The sequence below is a fragment of the Mytilus edulis genome, chromosome 14, assembly GCF_963676685.1.
Source record: "Mytilus edulis chromosome 14, xbMytEdul2.2, whole genome shotgun sequence".
NCBI classification, from domain to species: domain Eukaryota; kingdom Metazoa; phylum Mollusca; class Bivalvia; order Mytilida; family Mytilidae; genus Mytilus; species Mytilus edulis.
In genome coordinates this window covers 11,524,192-11,550,571 of record NC_092357.1, presented here as the reverse complement: position 1 = coordinate 11,550,571, position 26,380 = coordinate 11,524,192, and the positions used below count along the sequence as shown (strand labels likewise).

The 26,380-nt window shown below is 31.8% G+C and overlaps 3 protein-coding genes across 4 annotated transcripts in view; 2 read left to right on the top strand and 1 right to left on the bottom strand.

Moving 5' to 3' along the window:
• Positions 1-1,548: 1,548 nt before the first annotated feature.
• LOC139503108 (zinc finger protein 572-like) lies at positions 1,549-7,773 on the bottom strand. 2 transcript variants are annotated; one of them, XM_071292808.1, is made up of 2 exons: positions 7,668-7,773; positions 1,549-3,108 (listed from the first exon to the last, which is right to left on the bottom strand). In XM_071292808.1, the coding sequence occupies exon 2, from the start codon at positions 3,051-3,053 to the stop codon at positions 1,662-1,664; it is 1,392 nt and encodes a 463-aa protein (XP_071148909.1). In that variant the 5' UTR covers positions 3,054-3,108; positions 7,668-7,773; the 3' UTR covers positions 1,549-1,661. The 2 variants fall into 2 exon arrangements, with proteins under 2 accessions (XP_071148909.1, XP_071148910.1); XM_071292809.1 differs by lacking the exon at positions 7,668-7,773 and adding an exon at positions 7,406-7,501.
• The window catches only part of LOC139503107 (vacuolar protein sorting-associated protein 8 homolog), a 49,806-nt gene continuing 31,050 nt past the window's right edge, over positions 7,625-26,380 (top strand). The window contains exons 1-3 of the mRNA XM_071292807.1: positions 7,625-7,869; positions 23,906-23,977; positions 25,021-25,160. Coding sequence (XP_071148908.1) covers positions 7,810-7,869; positions 23,906-23,977; positions 25,021-25,160 — 272 coding nt within the window. The 5' untranslated portion in view covers positions 7,625-7,809. The remainder of the gene's footprint in view (positions 7,870-23,905; positions 23,978-25,020; positions 25,161-26,380) is intronic.
• LOC139504486 (uncharacterized) lies at positions 9,317-20,085 on the top strand. The gene is made up of 8 exons (XM_071294590.1): positions 9,317-9,865; positions 13,741-13,923; positions 14,554-14,754; positions 15,572-16,353; positions 16,923-17,033; positions 17,404-17,494; positions 18,145-18,252; positions 19,158-20,085. The coding sequence occupies exons 1-8, from the start codon at positions 9,343-9,345 to the stop codon at positions 19,955-19,957; spliced, it is 2,799 nt and encodes a 932-aa protein (XP_071150691.1). The 5' UTR covers positions 9,317-9,342; the 3' UTR covers positions 19,958-20,085.

Genomic DNA, 26,380 nt, shown 5'->3' with positions numbered 1-26,380 from the left:
AATGAATAAACATCAATTTTTTATCAGAGTCCAATGTTTCGTCTCATTAATTCAACAAAGAAACTGATTGCGCAAAGATCTTAAGTATTTGGGAAGGGTTCAAAAATTGCTCCTTGGGGGCTTGTAAATGACCAGTGATCTGAAGATAACAGACATTCATTGTCATAATGAAATTACACTTAAAAGATTAGTAAAGACATCTGCGAAGGGCAGACAATTTAAAATTTATCATTGCAAAGAAATTCTAAGAATTCAAGAAAAAAAAAGATAGGATGACTTTTTCATATATATATAAGTAAAAATATCTGAATGTCTAACATTCTAAGGGACATAACTATTACTAATTCATTATTTTTACCTGTACAAGTAAATAAACATTTGATAAAATTCAATCCTACGAATTTACTTACATAAGCATGATAAGTATATATATCAATATTACTTCTTTATTTTAATAAAAACTACTTGTTCAAGTAGGACCCCTGACTGATTGTAATGATTAATTGATCATGTTGATTGAATTACAAATTTCAACTCAATAAAAGCCATATTTTTGTACGACTGATCATAATTTATTACCACAGACATATATATTAACTCAATCAACTCATTTAAAATTGCAAACACTCTTTATATTAATTAGTTATCATTCAGTGTTCTACCCAGAAATTTTGGATAGCATCACATTTTGCGTAAATAAAAATTACTGTATTTTTTTTAATTTCGTTTGTCGCGTCGCGTTGATGCTCTATTTCTTTAATGTTTTAGTTTATATTGTTCAATTCATAACTGAGAATACAATTAAACTATAACCACAAGAACTGATGTTTCAGTTTATGTTTTCTTTTTTCATTTATAGTTACAGAATTACATTGATATGGTGGATCAAGTTAGATAAGCAAATATAAACTCAATTGAGATGTAAAAAGAGTTAGGATAGATACATGTACATGAGCTACAACTTATCAAAATTGGTTACTACATGTATAAATAAACTTGATCAACACAATAAATTGATTAAATTGATAAAACATAGTAGCTATCATGAATATTGAATAAGATAGATATGATTGTGATGCTTAAAAATCAGATGAGACAGTTGAAAAAATTGATCAACTCTAACAAATTGTATTTCCTTGCTCAATGTTGCTATTGTGATAAAATGTTCAACGATTGATCACGACAGAAACGATTGTGAGTTTTGAAAACAGAATGAGACAGTAGATTAAATCTATCAATTTTTAAACAAATCATTTTTTGACATCATTGAACATATTAATTACTCATGTTACTATTGCAAACCAGACGAGACAGTTGATTCAATTTAATCAATATTGTCACAGTAAGTGAATTGAGTACATACACATGATACAGTAACATACATATACAGATATATGAGTGTCAAAATCCTAACAACAATTGATTGCTCTTATTCCTATTATAACAGTATAAAATTGACTAAATAATTGATTGCAATTTCTGTAAAAATTCAATTCAATCAGTTGTTGAATACCATGGATTTTACTAACCCTATACCGATCCGTAGGGGGTTAGAAGGGAACCATATAACTTATAATAAGTATTCTTTTAAACAAGAGGCTAAATGCGCAACTAATTTGACAAATTGAATCTGTAAGTAACTATACTGTATTCCTTTCCATTTACTCCCCCTTTAACCCACACTCCTCCCTATTTACCTGTGCATCTGGTATCCCATCCTCCCCATTCCCTAACCCTGATGTTGTAGCAACAATAGATGTTATCTGATCAATGTGAATTTTCCTATGCATTTCATAATTGCTCAAAGATCTGAAACTTTCTTTACAAAACTCGCATTTAAATTGAAGTTTATTGGAGTGTGTATTCATGTGAAATAAAACATCTGCTTTTTTACTGAACGTCTTGTCACAAATATCACACTTGTAATGAAGTTCTCCATTATATGTTCTGATATGCCTATTCAAAGCCCTATTATCAATAAAACCCTTTTTACAAATTGGACAAATACAGAGTTTCTCCCCTTTGTGTTGTTTTACATGCTTTTGCATGCTCCTGTTATCTATAAATCCTTGATCACACATGTAGCATTTAAATGGCGTTTCACCTGTGTGTATTCTTATGTGGCGCTGCAAATCATAATTATCACGGAATTTCTTCTCGCAGATGCCACAAGTGAATGGTTTTGGATCAAATGGAATCACGTCTTTCTGATGCCACTTTTTGTGTCGCACTAAATTATATGAATCTCTATAGCATTTATCACATTCATCACATTTAAATATCGGCCCCTCTGCAGTATGTGTTCTTAGATGACGTTGAAGATGAGCACTACGTTTAAATTTTTTGTCACATAAAGAACATTCATAACGTCTTTCCACATGCTTTAACATCTCTTCTGTTAAATTCTGATACTTTTTTACTAAATCTTTTTCAGCATTTCCATTAACATTTATGACTTGAGAATCTGTTTGAAATTTTGTATAATTTTCTCTCAATTCATTTTCAAGTTTTCTTTCATCAAATTGATGTTGAATTTTACCAACTTTTAAAGAATGAGCTTCAAATAGGTTACTTCCCTTTGAAGAAAGAGAGGGATGATAATCCTCTAAATTTGTATGTGTGACATCGCCAGGATTTGATGTTGATATACTGGTATCACAGGGTGGATGTATAATTCCAGACTGGTATACAGTGTCAAAATTAATTCCTTGATTGTTTATACTTTCAATTATAGCTGCTTTGAGGGACTCATTATCCCTGTCATCCAAAAGACTTTTAGGTTTGTGACTATTCTCTGAACTTTTTTTGTCGCAATAATTGCAAATATAAGTCTGTCCTTCAAGAAAGGGTCTCATATTTCTTGATGAAACTCTGGCCCATGGTAATATTTGAGAACAAACATAACAAGCAAAAATTTTGTCACAAACTGTGCTCACACAAAAAGAGCTTTCTCTTGAATCTTCTTCTGACTGGCGTTCTAATTTCAATTCATCACCCGGTAAAATGTACATTTCATTCGAACTATATTCCTCAAGATCTGAATTGGCATCCATGATAGAAAAAACATAAAAAAGTTGATTAATCTTCCAGACACATATTATCAGCTACCTGAAACAGAAAAAAGAGAAATTAGAAACATTTAATAAAGATTGATTAATTAATTGATTGATTGCTTGATGATTAATTATTTGATTGATTGCTTGGTGATTAATTAATTGATCGATTGCTTGGTGATTAATTAATTGATGGATTGTTTGGTGATTAATTAATTGATCGATTGTTTGACGATTAATTAATTGATTAATTTGCTTGGTGATTAATTAATTGATTGATTGCTTGGTGATTAATTAGTTGATCGATTGCTTGGTGATTAATTGTTTGATTAATAGCTTGGTGATTAATTAATTGATTGCTTGCTTGGTGATTAATTAATTGATTAATAGCTTGGTGATTAATTAATTAATCCATTGCTTGGGGATTAATTAATTAATCGATTGCTTGGTGATTGATTAATTGATCGATTGCTTGGTGATTCATTAATTGATCAATTGCTTGGTGATTCATTAATTGATCGATTGCTTGGTGATTAATTAATTGATTGATAGCTTGGTTATTAATTAATTGATTGATAGCTTGTTGATTAATTACAACACTATTGAGTATGTTGTGATGGCAAGATTTATTAGTTGGAGGATGTCTGAACACAAAGAGAGAACCACCATTATCTTTGACAGAAAACAAGCAACTGTAGTCAATTCAAATAGGATAGAATTAAAATGCACAATTTAGTTGATAAAGAAGATGAACCACTTGACCAACATACACCCAATTTACAATCAAAGAATTCAATAAGTTGGTAAAGGTGTTAGTCTGACATGTCTGAAGGTAACTTGAAAGTTTAATTTGCCACACATCATGCAGATTGTTTTTTTTACATTTTAAATTGTTTAAGAAACTAGTTATGTAGCATTTATTTCATTTAGACTTAAAATAACATGCAATAAAATTTTTGGTACAGAAAAATATTTCACAAAACTTTTATAGTTAAGAAATAATTCATGGGGGCTTACATATTGTGATTTTACCACAAGTTGGCCCTTTATGACAAATATCTGCATAAAGGGACAACCTGTGATATATTCAAGCCCCATGAATTATTTCTATTCTAATACGACAAATACAGCAACTGCTTTGGATCAAAGCTCTCTAGGTGAAGGCATTATATGCCGTTCCTTTAAATAAACGCACTATTAATTTGATGTAAAAGAACAGAGAAAACTGAATAAGTGATATGATGTAACTATTCACAATAACATATTTAGATAGTTTAAGATGAATCTAAATCATGTGAATGATAATTGTCATGATTGTACTTATATGTCTTTTATGTATACAAAAAATGGCTTAAATAATACATTTTAGCATCGTTTATTTACATTTCCTTGTTGTGATGATTTTCGGGTTTAAAAGCGTGTAATTTCCCGTAAAATGCTTATATTCTGACGTCATCTTTCTATGATGTCGGTTAGCTCATTCATAAAAAGGCAAATGACGTGGGAGTAAGATCGGAACAGCCCAAACAATAATATATTCATATTTTACCACTTAGACGCTGGTGTGTACTCAAAGCGTTTGAAGGACGTCATGTTCAGAAGGTATTTGTTATGCAGTCTGCACCGTTAGCCACTAAACCGATGCCCCAGACTAGTAAATATAGTTTCGGACTAGTGAAAATTTTCAAAATGTTAAATAGTCATATAGGGAAAAGTTTTGATATTTAGTATCCAGACTAGTAGATGAAAAAGTTTTTGGCGCAGACTGGTTATGCCGAAATAACTACTTCAATTGCCAAGTTGACTATCACTGGTGCTGGGGTAACTAGAATTCATAAATATAGAAGGGTTGTAATGAAGTAGCCTCATAACGAATAACCTTAAAAATTCTTGCTATTTGACGTTAACAGTAATTTTTGGTGCATGAACATAATTTATTTTCTTTGGTTACATCTTCTGACATCAGACTCGGATTTCTCTTGAACTGAATTTTAATGTGCGTATTGTTATGCGTTTACTTTACTTCATTGGTTAGAGGTATAGGGGGGAGGGTTGAGATCTCACAAACATGTTTAACCCTGCCGCATTTTGTGCCTGTCCCAAGTCAGGAGCCTCTGGCCTTTGTTAGTCTTGTATTATTTTAATTTTAGTTTCTTGTGTACAATTTGGAAATTAGTATGGCGTTCATTATCACTGGACTAGTATATATTTGTTTAGGGGCCAGCTGAAGGATGCCTCCGGGTGCGGGAATTTCTTGCTACATTGAAGACCTGTTGGTGACCCTCTGCTGTTGTTTTTTATTTGGTCGGGTTGTTGTCTCTTTGACACATTCCCCATTTTCATTCTCAATTTTATAAACATGAAAAAATGTACACCGAATGCATGTCGTTTCGTAACCTGGTCGTTTCGTACTTGGTCAATTCGTAACTCGTTAATTTGTAACTGAGACGTTTCGTACCTGGTGTAATTATATATGGTTATAAAGTGTTAGTTAAAATTAATAAGTTTAAATGAAGCACTTAAAGTTATTATTTATAAATGACAATTAAAATGATCAAATTGTTAATCTAATAAAACAATATTGTAATCATGGTAATGGTTTTTTAATTTAAAACTATCTTAAATTAAAAAGAAAAAAAAGTCACTAATAGTAAATAAGCTTGTGATGCATGTCATTTCTTAACCTCACTGGGTCGATTCGAAATTTAAGCTTGTGATCGGTCACAGTTTCATCCGAAGATTGGAAAATTGGATGTTAAGAACGCAATCTGACTTATCAAGTTCTGTCGAAACAAAGCTTCACAAGGTATATATCGCATGTACAATGGTGTAGGCGGGAGAAAAGTAAAGTCATTGCGACATTTTGGTCTCCAAATAGTGAAGAAATTTAAACCAGACTTTTACTTGAAAAACTGTACTTGTAAAGTGTAAAATTATGTGCAATCAATTATTTAATAAATAAATATAGATATATATATATGCACCATGATGTGTACATCAATAGGTCTTTTTATCATTTTTTTAAGTAACCTACCACTCATACTATTATTTTATCTTGATATAAGGTTACAAAACATATCAGGTACGAAACAACCTAGTAAGTTACGAATCGACTAGTTACGAAAGGACCAGGTTACAAAAACGACATGTACCCATTTTCCCAAAACAACGGTAATGAAAATTTAATATTTGAGACCTCTGATAAATCACGATAAGGATATTTTGACGAATTGCAATGAAATCTTGACCCATTTGAGGCTAACGACTAACAGAAGCTTAATATAACCTCGGGGGGGCCACTTGCTATATAATTAGTGGTAGGGATGAGCCGCTGGAATAGGTCACTTTTTCATGCTCTATGATATATATGAAAAGGGTGGGAAATTCAGATGAAATATATCAATAGGTTGATATTATCACTTGCTTGATTATATCATAAGTATCTGAAACTAATCAGATGTCCGTATTTATTCTTGATGCGGTTAAACCACAGTCGTAAATGCATCAGTTATTTGTCAAACCAATTAAACTCTATTTATTCTGATGTGGTATTTCCACTGATGCCCGTGATAGATGCAATAAATCCAACTATTTTGACATTTGCACCTAATTATCATTCAAGGGTTTGTATACATAAAACAAAATAACAATTATTTAAAGAAATTCCATTGTGACAGCGTCCTTTACGAGGGAACGGCAATGAAACTTTTTATCAGTTTTTAATTAATATTTAAACATGTAAAAATCAGTGAAGGTGTTACACTCTGGGGTGATATTACATTTATCTGACCATAGATGTAATACCAGGCAGATCTATGATCTGACCAAACGTCTTTTACATGTATTGTATTTTGGAATTGAGATATCTTCATAATGAAAGATGTAAAATGGCCGGGCAATAAGAAAAAAGTGTTTAAGATATGACGAATTTATTGGAAAAGAAGGTGATTTTATTGCAACTATTTTGCTTCCTAAGAAGAACGTGATGATGAGCGGTGAAAATATTGAAATATATCTATAGGTCTGTTTTTGGTAAATTAATATATGACAAGGTATATATTTTTTATTAACAAAATATATGAAAAGGGTGGGGTACTTGATGTCTCAGCTGCTCACCCCTACCAAAAAAAGTTTGAAGTGGCCCCCCCGAGAATATAACCATTGACGACTGACGGTACCCTTGTATCTATATATAGGTGCTGTGACAGTGTGAGTCACTGAGTGTTTTCAAAATTAGTTCTTCCTAATCGGCCAATGAACATATCCCAATCACTTATTCTTCAGGCAGAAACAAAACAAAAGGGACCAGTCCAAAACAGATAAATTTTGATTTTTAAACATTAAATCATTACCTTGATTCTAAATAATGTATCTGTATGCAACTTATGGTAAAAAAAAACACGGACAATATATATTGACATATTTGTAAGGACCTAATTATAAGTATGTTCCCATGAAAAACATATCGGAAGAGATATTCGAGGAAGGGGAGAGAAACAAAATGCAACATTTTTTCCAAATCAAATATTCGTTTAATACTATTGCCACGATCTCTTGTAGATCGTGTGCCGTGTGGCCGTGTATTTGTAAAATGTAAGATCAGATGATAATTACCTAAACACGTTGGTGTTTTAGCTGTCTGTTTCAAAATTTAAAATACTGTGATAATTCATTATGTGCGGAAGTGTGTCCGGGGAAGTTTCAATTTTTCCATCTTTCTACTACTTCCGGCTTTCAGATTCTCCTCCCAAAAGTTATGGACTCGGGTAGCTCAGAAAAATCTAGTCCTTCAGCACCAATAAATTTTGATATTGAGGTAATATATGGCACATGCTATGTGTGATATAGTCACGTATTATAGTGTGAAGTCTTCACAAGTAGGTCTTAATATTTAAGTAGATATAGGAAGATGTGGCATGAGCAACTTTTTTAATCATCTATAATATTAAAAATGCATATTTTATCGTCATGCACCAAAAATGACTGTAAACATCATTTGGCAAGAATTTTCACCGTTATTCGTTATGAAAGTATATTGTACACCCAATACCATCATTACTACTCTCTTATAGATATTTCCATTTGTACTTGCTACACTGCATGGTATTGACGAGTCATAGAAAAACTCCCAAATGCCATTACAACAATCAATTGAACTTTCATCAGTTCAATAGTGGATCCATACTATAAATCAAAGTGACAGGCATGACAGACTCAGTAGTTTATTTCTGAGGATGAAAATATTGTAAATATTAAAAAGAGGATGTGGTATGATTGCCAATGAGACAACTCTCCACAAGAGACTAAATAACTAAGAAATTAATAACAATAGGTCACTGTACGGCCTGTCCAAATGTAAAACAATTCAAAAGAGAAAACTAAGGGCCTAATTTATGAACGAAAAAAATAGTATGTAACACATTAACAGTCAGGGGACTTACTTAAATGAGTGATTTTCTAAATCACTGATTCAAGTAACATTAATTCCATCAATGTTGGAAGTAAGGTTGTCTTTCTTTAATAATCACCTATTTAAGTAGTACAAATTAATCACTTGAAGAAGTGATTTAATTCTATCGTAGCTTTAAATATAGAATACTAACATGACTAATGATCCAGGGACTAATTATGTTTCTAAAATTATCAGAAACAACATCTGTGTTGATAGGATGACCAAGTCATTTCAGGTGATGACCTTGTACTGAATCTAGGATAATGACATAAAAATCACTTGTTTAAGTATCATACCTCAATTTCCTTCCCAAAAGTCACTTCTTTAAGTTTTATTATTTTAATAACCCCCACTAATTTCAACACCCCCGAGCAGTGAATTTTTTATCGCGAACAGAAGAATTTTATTACATAATCTGAAAGATGAAACCTTGAACTTTACAGGAAAAATACTCCCACTGCTGGGAAAAATCTGTGAAGAAAGTATCAGTTCATTTAGTAAAGCCATTATTACTGCATTTTTTTCAACTAAAATAGAATTTACAGCAAACAGATAGCATTTTAAAAAGGCATAAACCTTGCTACTTAACGAGGCCCGATCTAGAACGCGTTTTTGAATATTGCGCAACTCGGGCATTTTTCGGTAGTTGGTTTAACGGTTATAACATAACACATAAAATAAATATAAACAATACCTTTTCTGATTATTTTAGGAACTAAAATGATAAAATAAATCAATTTTTGATCGTAGTTTATATTTTATTTAAATTTATACTGTTATTATTGTTTACGACATAGTTTCGCGCCATTTACGGCAATGTAAACTATATCAGACGACATGCCTAGCAGAAAGAAGAACGGTCGGTTTTTGAAAAACTGTCAGGCAGAGACTTACAACAACAGATTAGACAACATATCTAGACCCGATTTATCCACAACTGATTTTGATACACCATCTACACTCGATTTTGATACTACTTTTACACCCGATTTTGATACTACTTTTACGCCCGATTTTGATACATCTTTTACACCAGGTTCTTTCCAACATGATCACACGTATCAATCCTCTGCATCGTTTGATGAGATCAATGAGTTCTATTTTTCTGGAAAATTAAAGCCAATAGGTTATACCAGACATGTGATTGACATTCAAACCTTTTTTGATAATATGAGATGTTCCAGATGTGACATTACATTGAAGTTAAAAGATGGAATTGGAATTTTGCCTGCTGGTTTATGTGGTCACCTGATTGTTCGTTGTTATAACTGTAATGACTTTGTACGTGTTGCCATGGGCAAAACCCACAATGCATCCCATGGGCCAAGGATATTTGATGTCAACACCAAACTTGCAACTGGTAAGTGCAAAAATAAAATCTGCACACCCTGTATATTTATACTTTATATTCACATGTAGCATGTTTACCTAGTACCAATTCCTGGACTGCAAATAATTATGATGTCTTGCGAGTGCTGCCTTGTAGTAGCATTAGCCTACTCTTTTTCGAAATCTACAAGGGTGTCTTTAACGTGCAAGAGGAATCCATGACAAGTCGCCCCACTCCTAATCGCCCCACTTTTTCACCAACTCGCCCCACTTTAAAAAAAAAACGCCCCAACCTGGATTACCAAATCGCCCCACTTTTTAAAAAATCGCCCCACTTGTGAAATGTGTTAAATCCCGTTAATATTACTCCTGAAAACTTGCCCCACTGAATGGAAAACGATAAAATCTAGATTAATATATTATTAATATATTATTAACCAGGATGAATTTAGTAAAGCCAACTCGCCCCACTTATGGAAAAAGATGTTATCCTGTTGTATATGAGTTAAATTCCGTGAATATTACTCCTGCGAACTCGCCCCTCTTATGGAAAACGATAATATCTAGATTAATATATTATTAACCAGGATGAATGTAGTAATGCCAACTCGCCCCACTTATGGAAAAAGATGTTATTCCGTGAATATTACTCCTGCCAACTCGCCCCACTTAAAAGAAAATGATAATAATCTAGATTTATATTATATTATTAACCAGGATGAATGTAGTAATGCCAACTCGCCCCACTTATGGAAAAAGATGTTATCCCGTTGTATATAAGTTAAATTCCGTGAATATTACTCCTGCCAACTCGCCCCACTTATGGAAAAAGATGTTATCCCGTTGTATATAAGTTAAATTCCGTGAATATTACTCCTGCCAACTCGCCCCACTTATGGAAAAAGATGTTATCCCGTTGTATATAAGTTAAATTCCGTGAATATTACTCCTGCCAACTCGCCCCACTTGTAGAAAAAGATGTTATCCCATTGTATATAAGTTAAATTCCATGAATATTACTCCTGCCAACTCGCCCCACTTATGGAAAAGGATGCTATCCCCTTGAAAACCTTATAGAAACTTCTTATATTATTCCCTTTTTTTAATATAGCAGTAAGAAGTGAGTATTAATATTTCCACTTATGAATAGTACAAGTATGAATAGAGTTAAAATAAATATTTAACATGATTAAACCAATTTCACATGTGGGACGATTTTTTAAAAAGTGGGGCGATTTGGTAATCCAGGTTGGGGCGTTTTTTTTTAAAGTGGGGCGAGTTGGTGAAAAAGTGGGGCGATTAGGTGTGGGGCGACTTGCCAGTGGGGCGACTTGTCCTGCTTCCGTGCAAGAGATATGACTCTCTCTTAACACGGGTCAGCCAATTTTCGTCCCCTTCCAACGGACTATCATCGTTACTTTAGTTTATTGCTTTTGGTTGGTTTTTTTCTGTCGGGCAAGAATGTAAAAAATACAAAATCAAATTTACAGAACCAAAATCTTACATCATCCAGTGAAAAGGTACTTTACACAGTAGAATAAAATGCTTCATTGAGCGCTTATCAAACCCTGACAATTGGGGCAATATTGGACACAATATTCCAGCTTGATACTGTCTGAATTGGGATTGTGATTAAATTTGTTGACATAATTATGATATAGCTTTCAGGGCCTTTTGAAGCTACATGTAACTATGCTGAATGGGCTTTGGCTCACTGTTGAAGGCTGTACAGTGACCTTTAGTTGTAAAAACTGTCTTGTGAACAGTTGTCTCATTGGCAATCATACCACATCTTCTTTTTTATATTCTGTACATGTACATTTTAAATTTATTCTGTACTATGCACCAAATACTCAGACTATTGCCCTGATCTTTTTTATGGAACTCTGGTTGTGGCAAACCAACATTTTTTTCAATGTGGCCCCACATCAAGGATATGATATAGACCCAGAAAGAAGTCTGTAACATGTATAAATTTTGAGCAATAACTATTAAGAAGTCATATTTTTTATTGATTTAATAAAATCTACCAACCCAACACGCATCGTTTTATAAGTTGTATTTCGTCACATTTCATTATCTTATGACACAAAAAAAATACATTGCATCCTGGACTCATCAAAATCTTTTGGGACTCACCATTTCTAAAAGTGATGAGTCCCAGGACTCACCATGAAAAATTCCTAGTGAGAACCCTGACTCTTATAACAAAACCTTTAACATCATGTGACGCAATGTGGATATATCCAAAATCAGTGAAAATTTGGTGTCAGAATGAGGCCACACTTAGAAATATTTTGGTTTGCCAAAACCCTTAGTACCCAATCTATGCATCGAGAAAGTGGGTATATTTGTTGCTACAATGTAGGTAGGCTATTTCTTTTCTTTTTCTTTTGGCTATGAGAAATTTAAGTATCAATGTTTATAACTTCTTCATGTCTATCTGAATAAAAATAAATATTTTCACATTAGGACAATAAAAGATTTTTAAGTAGGTAGTATTTTCAAGGAAGGTACATGTAGCATTAGGGCAAACAAACCTATTCTTTTTTTAGGGTCTGATATAGTCTCCTTGTTCTATATATAGAAAACTGTTTAACCAGACTTTTTATATTTATATTATTTGTGTATTGAAATCATTAAATTACTTTTGTTTCTTTTAAAAAAAAATAGCAATTAATTTGACAGATCAGTTGTCCAGATATATACTGATCATTAAATTGCTAATTGTTAATGAAAAAAACACCACATAAAAATTAAATTGTCTATCAGCTCAAGGCAAGATTTTAAGTAAAGATATAAATTAGTAAAAAGGGCTAAGTTAGCTTTTCTCATCACTTTGCGTCCATCATGGTTTTTACAAAAATCTTCTCCTCTGAAACTATACTAAGAAAAATTTAACCAAACTTGTCCACAGTCATCATGATCATTCCGTTTATCATTATGGTATCTTGTTAAAAAGATGTGTCCCATGACCCCCCCCCCCCCCCCATGAATCAAGATGGCAGCCATGGCTAAAAATACATAGTGTAAAATGCAGTTTTTTGGCTTATTTTTCTAATGAAATTGTTCATTACATGTAGGTCAAGTTCTATCTGCCCTTTAATTTTCAGACCATTCGGGCAACTTGTTGTTGGGCTGCTGCCCCGGAATTAGTAATTTTAGGAAAATTTTGCAGCCTTTGGTTATTATCTTTTGATGTCTCGAAATATCAATGTTATTTGTACAAGACTTACAACATGTAGAAGCAGATAGAAAGCGAGGCTGTGGCGAGAAAAAGTTTTTTTCCAGCCAAGTACAAATAAAATTTATATTTCGAAACAAGGTATGCTGTTTCACTATAAACTGCAACTCTTATAACTGATCTAATTGATGTATTTAGAGTAGAAACTATCATTTCTTACTTTTAAGCCAAAGGCGTAAAATTTCCGCCAACCTGTATAATTTATTGACGTCATCAATTAAACTGTACAGAAACCCATTGTCTACGTCATATACAAGGGGATATATACATGTACGATCACTGACTGTTTATCACAGATGAATTATAGTTGATGCAATTTGACTGCTCATATAGCACAGCTGCAGTATGTCACCTTATATTAGTACTGTTGTTCAAATTTTTAGTTTTAAAATATATATATGTTAGATATAGGAAGATGTGGTGTGAGTGCCAATGAGACAACTCTCCATCCAAATAACAATTTATAAAAGTAAACCATTATAGGTCAATGTACGGCCTTCAACTTGGAGCCAACGGTCTAATCTATATAAAAACGAGTAACGAGAAACATGTATAAATTACATAAACACATGATAACTACTGTACATCAGATTCCTATATGTACATAAATGTATTGACACATACAAATACTGCAATTTTTTAAATGAAAATTAATATTTCAGGTATGTACCACAGTGGAATAGGACCAATACAGCTTAATAATTTATTTACATCACTAAATTTGCCAAATGTCAGTGAAAGCCTGATAAGAAGACGTTGTGAAGAGGTTGGGCCTATTCTTGAAAATATAGCACAACAGTCCGTAGACAATGCTTTGTTTGAGGAGGGATTGCTAACAAAAACTTGTGAGTAAATCAATGATGACTCTTTAATGACAGATTTGTGTAAGCCTGATATTTTCTAGTATTGAATATCAATCTACAAAGGATTGAACCACTCTACACATGTCATGAATATTAATGTGAATGTGATTTGTTGTGTGAAAATTAGCACTATTTTGAATGAGCATGAAATGAAGTTTAAATCATAATTAACGCAACATAAGTTTTTATATGTCAGTCTTTAAAGAAAAATAGAACTTTATTCATATGATAAACAAGAGGCTAGCTAGATCTGGCTTTGTTCACATGTAATTTGTCTATTATTTGAGTTTGTTAACTTTCAAAAAACCTGCTATGAAACAATGAACACCAAACTAAGTCTTAATTATCCTTCTTTAGTACAAGGTTTGTGTTTTATTTTCTCTTTTGTAAAAAAAACATGGCTGCCATTGCTATAAATAAATCATAGGGGTGAAATGCAGATTTTGGCTTATAACTCTGAAACTAAAGCAATTAGTATATATTTGACATGGGGTCAAGATCTATATTCCCTTAAATTTTCAGGGGAATCAGACATTGCCTGACCTGTTGTAGGGTTGCTGTCCATATGTAGTGCTTTTATCTTTTAACTTGTCAATCATTTTTTCATTTCAGGTAATTTACAAGCCGATAATGACAGTGATGCAATTCATGCCATTGCTAGTGGGTCAGAAACTGCAACAAGCAGTAGTGGAATAGCTTCAACAGATAACACTAATCCTGTGTGTGGCCCTATTAGTGTAACTGGAATAACAGCATCAGCAGACGGAGCTTATCAGAGAAGGGGCTCAGGAAGGTGTTACAATAGTTTGTCTGGTAACTATATCTTTATTATTTACCTATCTTAAGATGGAAGTATTATCATGATTATGATCTGTTTACATGTCATACTAAAACTAAAAAAAAAACTTATTTTTTTCTTAAAACTAAGAAATATTGAACAGATATATCATTCTTGGAAGCAGCCTCCATTTTTACACATTTTGGAAAAGAAAAAAAAATGTTTGCAATGAAAGATTCATCGTTTGCAAAAGAATTTGGCTAAAGAAATTATAACAATTGGATTTTATCCATCTTGTTTACCTTTTACGGGTTTCTTGGACAAAATGAATACTTCATCAGACAATATTGATTTATTTGTCACTTAGGGGCCTTTAACAGTTGACTATACTGTATTGGCTTTGCTCATTGTTAAAGGCCGTACAGTGACCTATAATTGTTAATTTCTATGTCATCTTGGGCTCTTGTGGAGAGTTGTCTCATGTGCAATCATACCACATTTTCTTTTTTTTTTCTCTTTTGGTTTTTTTGTAAGTAAGGAAAATTGTATGTAAAATATGTTTATGTTTGTTGGCAAAACTAAATTGAAAAAGGCATAGAGGTAAAAAAGAATATTTTCCACCAGCAGAAAAACATATGTGTATAAAAATGAACAGGGTTATAAAAATGAAATAAATTTGAATAAAAATACATTAAAAATACTCCTGGTATCAACTATTTTTATGAAGGGTACAATAATGTGAATAATATATATGAGGAGCTAGATTCCTTTTGACATGAAAGTGGGTGTAACACGTAATTAATGAAATCCAGTAATTTAAAAAAAATATTCAATGGAAAACTTTTTTTGTAGGAACAGCTTCCATGATTGGGAAAAAAACAGGAAAGGTTGTTGGCTATAGTGCTCGATATAAGAGATGCAGGAAATGTGATGTGGCAAAATTTAAAAAACGGCTACCAACAAAACATAAATGTCGTAAGAATTGGTGTGGCTCAGCCAAATCTATGGAACCAGACATGATTGTGGAAATACTAAAAGACGCCAAAAAGAAAGATACCCCGGTAATTACACTAATAGGAGATGACGATTGCACAGCATTCAATCGGGCAAGATGTGAAGTCGACTCATGTTTGGAAAAGGTCAGTGACATCAATCATGTAAAGAAGAACATATCAAATAGGCTCCACAAAATAAAAGGCAAATATAAAGAGCTGTCTGTAAAAACAATTACTGCTCTCATTAAAAGTTTTTCTTTCATGTTAGCCCAAAACAAAGGTGACTCAGACAGAATAAAGAACAGTTTACCATCTGTAGTGCTACACCAGTTTGGTAATCATGATGGATGTGGAGATTGGTGCCAAATGAAAAACAAACCCACAGCAAAGCACAGAAATCTACCATGGGGTGCAGATCTCAAAGATGAAAACTTGAAAAAAGATCTTTTAAAAGTGTTTACAGACCTTGACCCGGGAAAGATGAGCAAACTAGATTCCAGTAATCCTAATGAAAGCTTTAACAACACTGTTCGATCAAAGGCCCCAAAAGACAAGCATTACAGTGAGAGTGGAAGTTTAGCTCACAGATTGTCTGCTGCTGTTTGTCAAAAAAATGAAGGCTACAAATATGTTGCACAGGTACTTATAATTTATTTAAATAAAGTAATACTAGTATAAAAACATTCATCAAATTATTTTTTTAAACAGAATATGGTTTATAAACTTGAAAAACTGTAAAACTGGTTCACTAATTAGGTTAAGTTGAAAGATAAACCATAATCACATGAAACTCATAGATATAAAAAAGAAGATATGGTATGATTGCCAATGAGACAACTCTCCATGAGACAAACTTGACACAGAAATTAACAATTATATATATAGGTGACTATATGGCCTTCAACAATGAGCCAAGCCCATACTGCATAGTCAGCTATAAAAGGCACGAAATGACAATGTAAAACAATTCAGAGCAAACTAACCGCCTTATTTTTATAAAAAAAATAGAACAAAAAACAAATTTGTAACACTAACACATAAACAAACGACAACCACAGAATTACAGGTTCCTTACTTGAGACAGGCACATACATAGAAAAAAATATATCAAAAAGAATAATATAAATGTTGTTTAGGATGGTAGCTTTGTGAAATGTTATCATACACAATGTAAGACACAGCTCCCAAGTTCTTGTGTGTTTTTTTAGGTCCATGAAGAGCTTGGTCTTAGTCCTGGAATTGCCACAACAGTAACAGCTGCAATAAGAGACAAGGATGTTAACAGGAAAAGGACTGTAGCAAAGACTAAGGAATTTAAGGTTTGATTTAAAAGCATTTCAGAATTTTCATTCGAACACAATCTTTATACATTAAATGACTTTTAAGGAGATTGATAAATTCTAAACATAGTTTTATGCAGCCTTTTGAAATTTCTTATTTTCATGATAAAAAAAAATAAAAATCCCTGTTTTGTGGGAGTTACATCCCTTTGATCATATGATAGAAAGTTTTTAAATGAAAAAAAATCCTCTAAATTGTTGGGTTTTTTTAAAATTTTATATAAAGTATTATCCTATTGTATCATTATAACTATGTGAATAAACATTAAATTTGTCATGCTTTAGAGTGTGTAGACTTTACTTTTACATGAAACAATGCAAAGGAATGTTTATTTCTTATATTTTACAGTTACAACGTTTAAAACTTAAAAGTCAGAGATCTTCAGAAACAAGAAGTCATGAAATCAGGGAAGGGGACACTTACTGCTCAAATGTCATTGGTATGTATAAATTTTATCTGTACGTTTTCAATAAGAATTTAAAAAAACAATAATTGTTCCTACAACATGTTATCAAAGCACTACCCATATATAAAATATATTTCAAAATATTTGATATAAAATTATAGTTATATTAATTTGGGATTTACTATTTTCTAACAAAGAAATATAATTTTTGTTAGAGTTTTTTGACAACGTAGATGTTTGGGGAATATGATTGAACTTTCATGATGAACAACCTTTTAATATAATTTTGACAATGAAAGAACATGACTAATTTCCATTAATGAAATTGCCCTGCTAACATTATTGGTAAATTATTTATAATACTGTTACTCTCTTTTGTGGTTTGTATTTCATATAACTTATATTATGGTTTTTTTTCAAATATCCAAATATACAATTTTCAAATATACAATTATCCAATATATAACAATATCAAAATAAGAAAGAAATTTGAAATCAAAATGTATTTTGAAGATTTAACAAAAAAAAAGTGTTTCCATTACTTTTTCATATGACAGTGGATTACAACACAAAAACCGAAACAGTGTTATTACATCCCTTCTTTCTAATTTTATACATTATATTGAATTTTTCCAGATAGGTCTTCTTACAAGATATAATTTGACCTCAATTGTATATTTTAGCTGATGCACAAGAACCTGATTTGACAGTTATTCCAGGACCATCAGAGGACAACTGTGAACATATTGAGAAAGTTGTCGTTTTTTATGATTTAGAGACCACAGGACTAAGTATGATATAAATATGAATTGGAAATAGGAAAGCATCAAGTTTATTTGTACAAGCTTTAGGAGTAAAGGAATATGCCAGACTTGCCAAACAATTTCACCTATCAGCCAAGTATTCACAAAAACTTGATATTTTCTGACAATATTATATACTTATTGACTGACAGGCTATAAGGACAAATCATTGAATGGATAAAGAGTGGAAGCATAGTTAAACTTGCTATTGTTTGAAAAAGCCAGTCAATGACTATTTTTTTATAAAGAAAACCATGGCATCAGAATGATGTATTATCAGACTATGATGTCACTTTTATCCAAAGACAAAAGTTCAGGAAATGGTTAAAAACTATTTGCTGGTTAAGTCTTTTTTACTATTAGGTAAATGGTCAAGAGAAAATTTTCTAAAAAAAAAGCTTGTGTTCGTTTATAGTTCTATTGTAAAAAAAAAGACACTGTCGTATAACAATGGTATTTTCTTCGGAAAAAAGTTCTAGACAATCAGGAATTCATTAGTTGAGCCAAATAATGTCCTTCCACCTTTTTAATCTGCAAGTTTTTAGAATGCCTCATCAAGGAAATGTTATGAAACTTACACAAAATTTAAGTCATAGATGCACATTTATTGGAAAATATAAAGAAAAATAATCCTGGTCTAAGAAATTCCAAGGGAGATAATTAATATAATTTAGTTAATCAAATGTGGGATGTGGAGGTATCCTTTAGTAAGTTGAGTCATATTCCTATGCAATACTCTCAGACTGCTAAGTACTATCCATACTGATCTGTGTCCACTATTGTTACTCTTGGTTTAATTATACAAAAGAAATTTGCAATTGAACTTTTACCATGACAATCATTCAATCTACTTATTTTCATCAATTTATTAAGTTATTTTCTTTTTTATATAGGTAGACAAAGTTCAATTACACAAATCTCTGCAGTTTGTGAAGAACAGGAATTTAACAGATACGCAACTCCTACTCAAGAAATTTCAGAAGATGCATGTAGAGTGACAGGATTAAAGTTTAATACAGCGACAAATGAGCTCCTTTACAATGATGAACCAGTTTCACATAAACACCCACAGCAAGTTCTTTTAGATTTCATACAGTTTTTAATGTCACTTTGTGCCAGTGACAAACACATTGTGCTTGCTGCTCATAACAATAGGCGATTTGACAGTATCATACTATTTAATCAATTAAAATTTTATAAATTATGGAATCATTTTTCAAGATATATTGTTGGATTCTGTGATACTTTACCTTTTTTCAAAATGTTGTATCCAGAATTTGAAAATTACAAGCAAGAGTATATTGCTCAGAAACTGTTGAATGAAGCTTATTCCGCTCACAACGCTTTAGATGATTGTAGAATGCTTATGTCTCTTGTAAAAAAGACGGAGAAAATTGATGTTCTCCTATCTGACTATTTTTACAGCAGTCACCAAGTTACATTTCAGGGTGTGCAACCGAATAAAGAGTCATTAGAACACTTGTTAAGAAATAAGGTCCTCTCTAGAACAATTTTCAAGAAACTTGAAGATTCAACATTGACTTACAATCATCTGAAAATTTCTTATCATAGAGATGGATTTGATGGTCTATTTTATTTGTTGAGTGAAAAGACAGGCAGTGGAAAGGCCAGAATTAGTAACAATCGTCGAGTGATCCAAAAGATAGCTGACTTTTTTTCTAATGAAGAATGATGTTATTACTGTATACAGTGACTATACACATGAATATGTATTGATAAATAGGGCAGCATTTAATATTTATACATGCGCTTTAAACAAAATAGGGGTTTACTGTTCTACCTCTGTCTGTGCCATAAATATATTTTGTTTAATTTTTTGAGGAACTTGAAGACGAGGATTTCTGATATTTTATTTCAGGGTTTATAAGTAAGCTTTAACCTGTGATGCATTTTAAGATTCCCCACTCAACAACTTCCTGTTTAACAAAATTAGTATGATTTTACACATGATAGCCAAGTTGATATTTTTTTTGTCACATTTTTCTCAGAAACTACTATATAAGTCAGCAATACCATGTGATTCTTTTTCAGATTCATCAATCAACAACATCCCGTTTATCTTACACTTGTATCATTTCACACATGATAGCAATGTGGAAAATTTTAGTTACATTTTTCCCAGGAACAATTTCAATTTACCAAGATTTCTGAAATTTCAACATCTTTCTGTTTTATAAGGAAATATTCAGGTGGGGGTATCATTTTACCTGCATCACGGTATGTAATTCTGTCTGTCTATTAATCTTTCGACAATGATTTCTTCGCTTCTATGAGAGGGAATGATTTTATATGAAGCCCAGAGCTTGATCATGGAGAGTTGTAAGCATTTTTTTTTATCTGGTATGCAGCCAAATTAATTACTCAGTTTAAAGTATGACTGCTGAATGTACGAGGAAATTATTTTGTAAAGTTTTCTTGGCTTTTATGAAAGGGGATGATTTTATATTTGGCCAAAAGCTTGAAAATATTGAGTTGTAACGATTAAGCAGTTTTTAGATCTGCAGTTCAGCCACTTTGTACAAGGTAAAAGTTTGTCTTCAAAATTGTCTAAGCTTCTATGAAAGGGAATAATTTCATATTTGGTCCAGAATAGACTCCAGATCTTAACATGTTGTGTGCAATAATTAGATCTTCAGTACAGGAACTTCCTGTAAGAGGGTAGTTTGAAATTTTACTACCAATTGTATTTGTGTATAAGGAAAATTTGTGAACAAAATTTTCTTGGCTTCTCTACAAGACAATCATTTTATATTTGTTAACCTTTTGTAAATTTGTGTAATACTAATGGATATCTTGGATAAACCAGTAGGAAAACTTGAATCACATTTTCCTGAGTGACCATCTGTTCAGTTTATATTGATAAGGTATGCTTGGAAGGATGGGTACGTCAATAAACGCCTTTGCCAAAACTGCTTCCCTAATATAGTCATGCGCAGTACACATGAAAAGAATTTGAGGTCTGAAGAAAGATAAAATTTGGAAAACAAATATTAAAAATGTATCAATTAATAATTATCAGAATTTAGCACATTTTTTTAGAACGTGGTTGCTTTGTAATCTGGTCTCAGACTCACAAATTCAACATAAAAGCCCTCTTTTTTGTTTGTAAGTTTAGGACTCCGTCCAGTAAATAAGTTTAATCCTATAATGTTGCACAAAAATTACAATTTCATTTGATTTCAGTTATCAACCTTATGTTTTAGGGACTTTAAAAATCTGTTCATAAACATATATAGTTACCTTGTTTTCATTGTTGAATTTATGTTATTTGTTATATTGTTAATATTGAAATTATTAAATACTCAATCAGTAAGAGATTGTTTTTTTTATTATGTTTATCTGGCCTAGAAACCAAAGAATAGATCAGGGAGTGTTAGTTCTGTCTGTAGTAATGAACATTGTTGGAACAAATGCATGAAGTCATCACCAAGTCTCCCGGGTGCAGTAGATATAAACAAATAAGAAGATGTGGTATGATTACGAATGAAACCGATTCAGCTATAAAGGCTCACAATATGATCTGCACTGAATGACATTGGAATTGACTACTGACAGTCTGCTCCATATTGCCTCAAAAACATTTAAAAAAACAGTTGAATACAATGGCTCAGCAAAATTTCAAGATAAATGATATGACAGAAAAAAAAAAGACTCGTCATTCCCAGAGAGGAGTTCACACGGCCTTAAAAGTACCCAAGCCTCCAGGCTATAAAGACCAGCTTTTAATGATTTCAACAGGATTCTGTATGAGATATCTGTTTTTATAGTTGAACCCTCACAAGTTTATATATATACGTCTACTAAAAGTAGGGGATTATAGTGTAAAGATCTCTGTGTCCGACAGTCCATTGGTACAAAGTCTGGTTGAACTGCAGGTAGAAGTTATTTTATTTTACCATAAAGGATTGTGCTATGATATCATTATGAAAACTTTATATAAACCTATAGGCATCAGAGTATAAATAATATCATTTTGGTATTTAACCCTTCTAATCAACTTCACGGTTCATTGAATATGTAAAAAAGGTATTGCATTACATTTTATTTTTTTAGATATTCAATTTGTGTTTTGAGATGTTCCCCATTAAGATTTTTAACCAATATTTCCATTTGCAAGTCTTAACTAGGAATCTACTTTTTTCAAATAAAGTGCAATTCAATTCCTATTGATATTTTCTATTTGTAAAATAAATAAAAAAAGTTTTGAGATTCTCCCTTCAAAAATGTCAAACTCAATAAACCAAGTTTTTTTTATTTCTTTCAACTCAAATGCATTCTTTTATGTATGTATTATAAGTTTGTTTTATTTACATTTACATATTTCTTTTCAATTATTTTTGATTATTAGATTTTTGCTTGTGAAGATATGATAATAAATGACTTGAAATTTTGCACCCCCCCCCCCTCCACCCCCCTCCTTGTGAAATTTTACCTTTTAAGTATGTTTTTTTAATTAATAATTACAGTTTTGTTGATCCGGGATAACAAAGAGACAACTTATTACATTTTAAAAAATTAATTTTGGATATTTTGAGTGATATCTTGATTTTCTTTTAAAAAAATGGTAAAATGTAGGTTTTGAGAGCCCCCCCTATAAAAAAATTTCCCCGCAACACCTGGTTTTCTGACTTTGAATGGAAAGAGTGATGTTTGATGCATGTCATATGTGAAAAACAAAATTAGTTATTGAACAGTTTTTTTTTAAATTCACTTTTAGTTCATTTCAGGGCAATTTTTACTATATATCCATTATAATATTAGCCCTATTTTACCATGTCCCTCCCGTTACTACAATAAAGGTAAGGTATATATTTTTTTAGCTTAATCCATTCATTATACATATATAGGAATTGAGGAAAAAATTCAGACATAGTTATTGGTCAGATTTTTCATAATTCTTTTAGATTGGGCCTCGTTAAAAGAAGCAAAAAGTTCATTTTTTTCAATTTTACTAATGAAAAGATATCAATAAAACCTATGTGTTTAAAATTTTGGTAAAACTACAAATTTGTGACAAAATTTCTAATTTGCTACTCAAATAAGTGATTTAAAAATCACTTATTTCAGTAAGTCCCCTGACTGATCAACAAACAACAACCGTTGAATTACAGCTTTCTGACTTCGGACAGGCACATACATTGTACATACAGAATTGGTGGGGTTAAAAATGTGAGCCAGATCCCAACCCTCCCCCTATCCTGGAACAGTTGTGTAATAGTAAAACATAAGAATGAACTATAAAATTAGTTGAAAAAAAGCTTAATTCATCAGATAATTATATAAATACAAATAGAAATACATCGAACAAAAACCCAGAATGGACGTGGCAGGGTATGAAGACAATTGATAGCTACAGGAAATGACAAACAAATGAAACATAAACTGAAGAAATCCCATGTCTGCTGCTATATGCATGCCATGCAAATTCACTTAGTCAAAATGTCACAATAAGGAATAGAACACAATCAGAAATATTACGGATCAGAAGATCTAGATACATATACATGATTTTTGCTGGTTTATTATTTACATCTAAGAAACAGAAAACATGTTAATCATTGTGTTAATCCTGTTGATGGTGAAGATATTTTAATCATCGTTGTTGTTTTTCTTTTTTCAGTTTGATGATTCTGAGTTTCAAGCAGATCTGCCTCAGGTTGAAAATCCAACATTAGAAAGCATATTAAAAGAGGTATTTATATACAGAAATTATTACATGCATTTATTAACGGGATTTTTGAAGAATGGACAAAAATAGTGATGAATTATTGTGATTACAGGTTAATTAATGTAAACCAACTAAATTTTGTGAGCGAATTATTTTCGCGAGTAGAAAAATAACGCGAATTTAAATTGTCGGAATGTGTAAAACTTGCATCTTTCCTTATTTAACTACATCAAGTTAGTTAAAAAATCGCAAAATTAAATTACCATGAAATGGAATCGAAAGGGCTAAACGCGTAATAAAGTATCCGCGAAAATAAGTTGGTTTACAGTATTCGCATTTACAAAAACCTTGCTATGAATGTTATAATGGTTATACGTTAATGTTTTATAACATATTGTCTAGATATTTTAAAATAGCCTTAAATATGCATGAAATATTTGTCACTGGACATGTATAATCAACCAACATTCTATCATTCTAGGTAAATTAAGGAGTTCTTATTTGAATAAGTGTACACTGTACATGCTGTAGTTTGAGAAAACATATTCTGTGTTTGATATTCAGCATTCTCTCTTTATATAATTGATTCCTATATTTTGAAGATGCATTGCATTGAGAGTTGGTGTGATCAGTGAATGATACTAAACAGCAGTTGAAGATAGTGTTATATATAGACATGCATAATGTTTTTACTTATGGATTCTGTTTATTGTTGATTTTCTGTATTTCAGCAGTTGAAGATAGTGTTATATATATATATAGACATTCATAATGTTTTTACTTATGGATTCTGTTTATTGTTGATTTTCTGTATTTCAGCAGGTGAAGATAGTGTTATATATATAGACATTCATAATGTTTTTACTCATGGATTCTGTTTATGGTTGATTTTCTGTATTTCAGCAGGTGAAGATAGAGTTATATATAGACATTCATAATATTTTTACTTTTGGATTCTTTTTATTGTTGATTTTCTGTATTTCAGCAGGTGAAGATAGAGTTATATATAGACATTCATAATGTGTTTACTTTCGGATTCTGTTTATTGTTGATTTTCTGTATTTCAGCAAGAAGATGATGAATCACTACTAGAAGAAGATGATGTTTCCGTCCCCTCCTCAGTTCAGCTCTTTAAAGATGCTGGGGACACATCTTCTTTATCAAGTCAAGACAGTTTGTTATCAGACAGACCAAGAAAACGGGAAAAGTAAGTCACAATTTTATCTTCTTTTTATAGTCAATGCATCTTTTTTTCAATTTTCAATAATATATAATATGTACATGAAGGGTTATCCATACCATAAATGTCAACCTCTGACAATGGGAAATCATGTCATGACATGACATGACATGTCAAAAAGCGTGTGAAAACGTGTGCCGTAGATGCGGACTTGTTAATATGAATGTGGTAATGTTCATAATTTCATACAAATTTGTGAATGTAAAAAAACAATATATATTCTACTGTGAACTTTTATTGTATTAAACAGTGGTCTGTTACATGTATGTTGCTTTTAAAGCACCACCACTAGGTACATATTCAAAACAACTACCAGTTTTAAGTTTAGTTACATTTATTTGATAAAAGCACACAATACAAGTGTAACATAGTCAAGTTCTGATCAGAATTCAGTGTCAATATCTTTATAATTGAAAAGGCTCTCCCACAGTAGGAATTGATATTTGACTGAATTAGCTTCATCAAGATTTGAAAGAATGTCATAATGATTTTTTTTTTTGGCAATGTAAAATGTCATCTATTATCTCTGCCATTGCTCCATTGCTATCAGGCTATTGCCTGGTTAAAACTGGGTAGTTCATCAGAAGAAAGCTGGTACTATGACAGCTGATCCAACAGTTCTGTGATATTTTTATCCCCATGGCCTGTAGAAATCTGTTGCCATGTTGGCTAGATTTGAAACTGAAATTGAAAAAGAAAAATGTTTTATAAATTTGATTTCCATTAGATAAACATGTTAAAATGCTTCTTCAAATAGCTACATTGTATTTCTCCTCTCACATGTATTGTTTTTTATCATTGCAACATAGAATGCACAAAGTATGCGTTACTTGTCACTCGATCATTTAAACTCGAACTCCAAAATATAATTTATAAATCTTGAATCTTGCCGTACACATCGTTTTGGCTTAACAATCGGCACTTTAGACGACGGTACAGGCCCTGAAAGTGACCTCTTTCTGTGCACATTTCCCCTATAAGGTGAATTTGAAAGAAAGTCACAAAATCGTTAAAACTAATCACAAACTATTTACCTTTTACAGTTTGTCCATATAGAAAAATAAACAATACGGCAGCCAAACAATTACTTTGAATTTTTCGGTATTTATCGCCGAATAAGGAAAAAACCTGAGAATAGCGATATCACTAACAACCAAAAAATGAAAAGAACGAAAAAGCGTGTAATT

Excerpts from the sequence above, each read along its gene's own strand:
- LOC139503108 (XM_071292808.1), bottom strand. The coding sequence starts at position 3,053 with ATGGATGCCAATTCAGATCTTGAGGAATATAGTTCGAATGAAATGTAC.
- LOC139504486 (XM_071294590.1), top strand. The coding sequence starts at position 9,343 with ATGCCTAGCAGAAAGAAGAACGGTCGGTTTTTGAAAAACTGTCAGGCA. Across the intron at positions 13,924-14,553 it reads GGGATTGCTAACAAAAACTT|GTAATTTACAAGCCGATAAT; the intron begins GTGAGTAAATCA and ends TTTTCATTTCAG. Across the intron at positions 17,034-17,403 it reads CAAAGACTAAGGAATTTAAG|TTACAACGTTTAAAACTTAA; the intron begins GTTTGATTTAAA and ends TATATTTTACAG.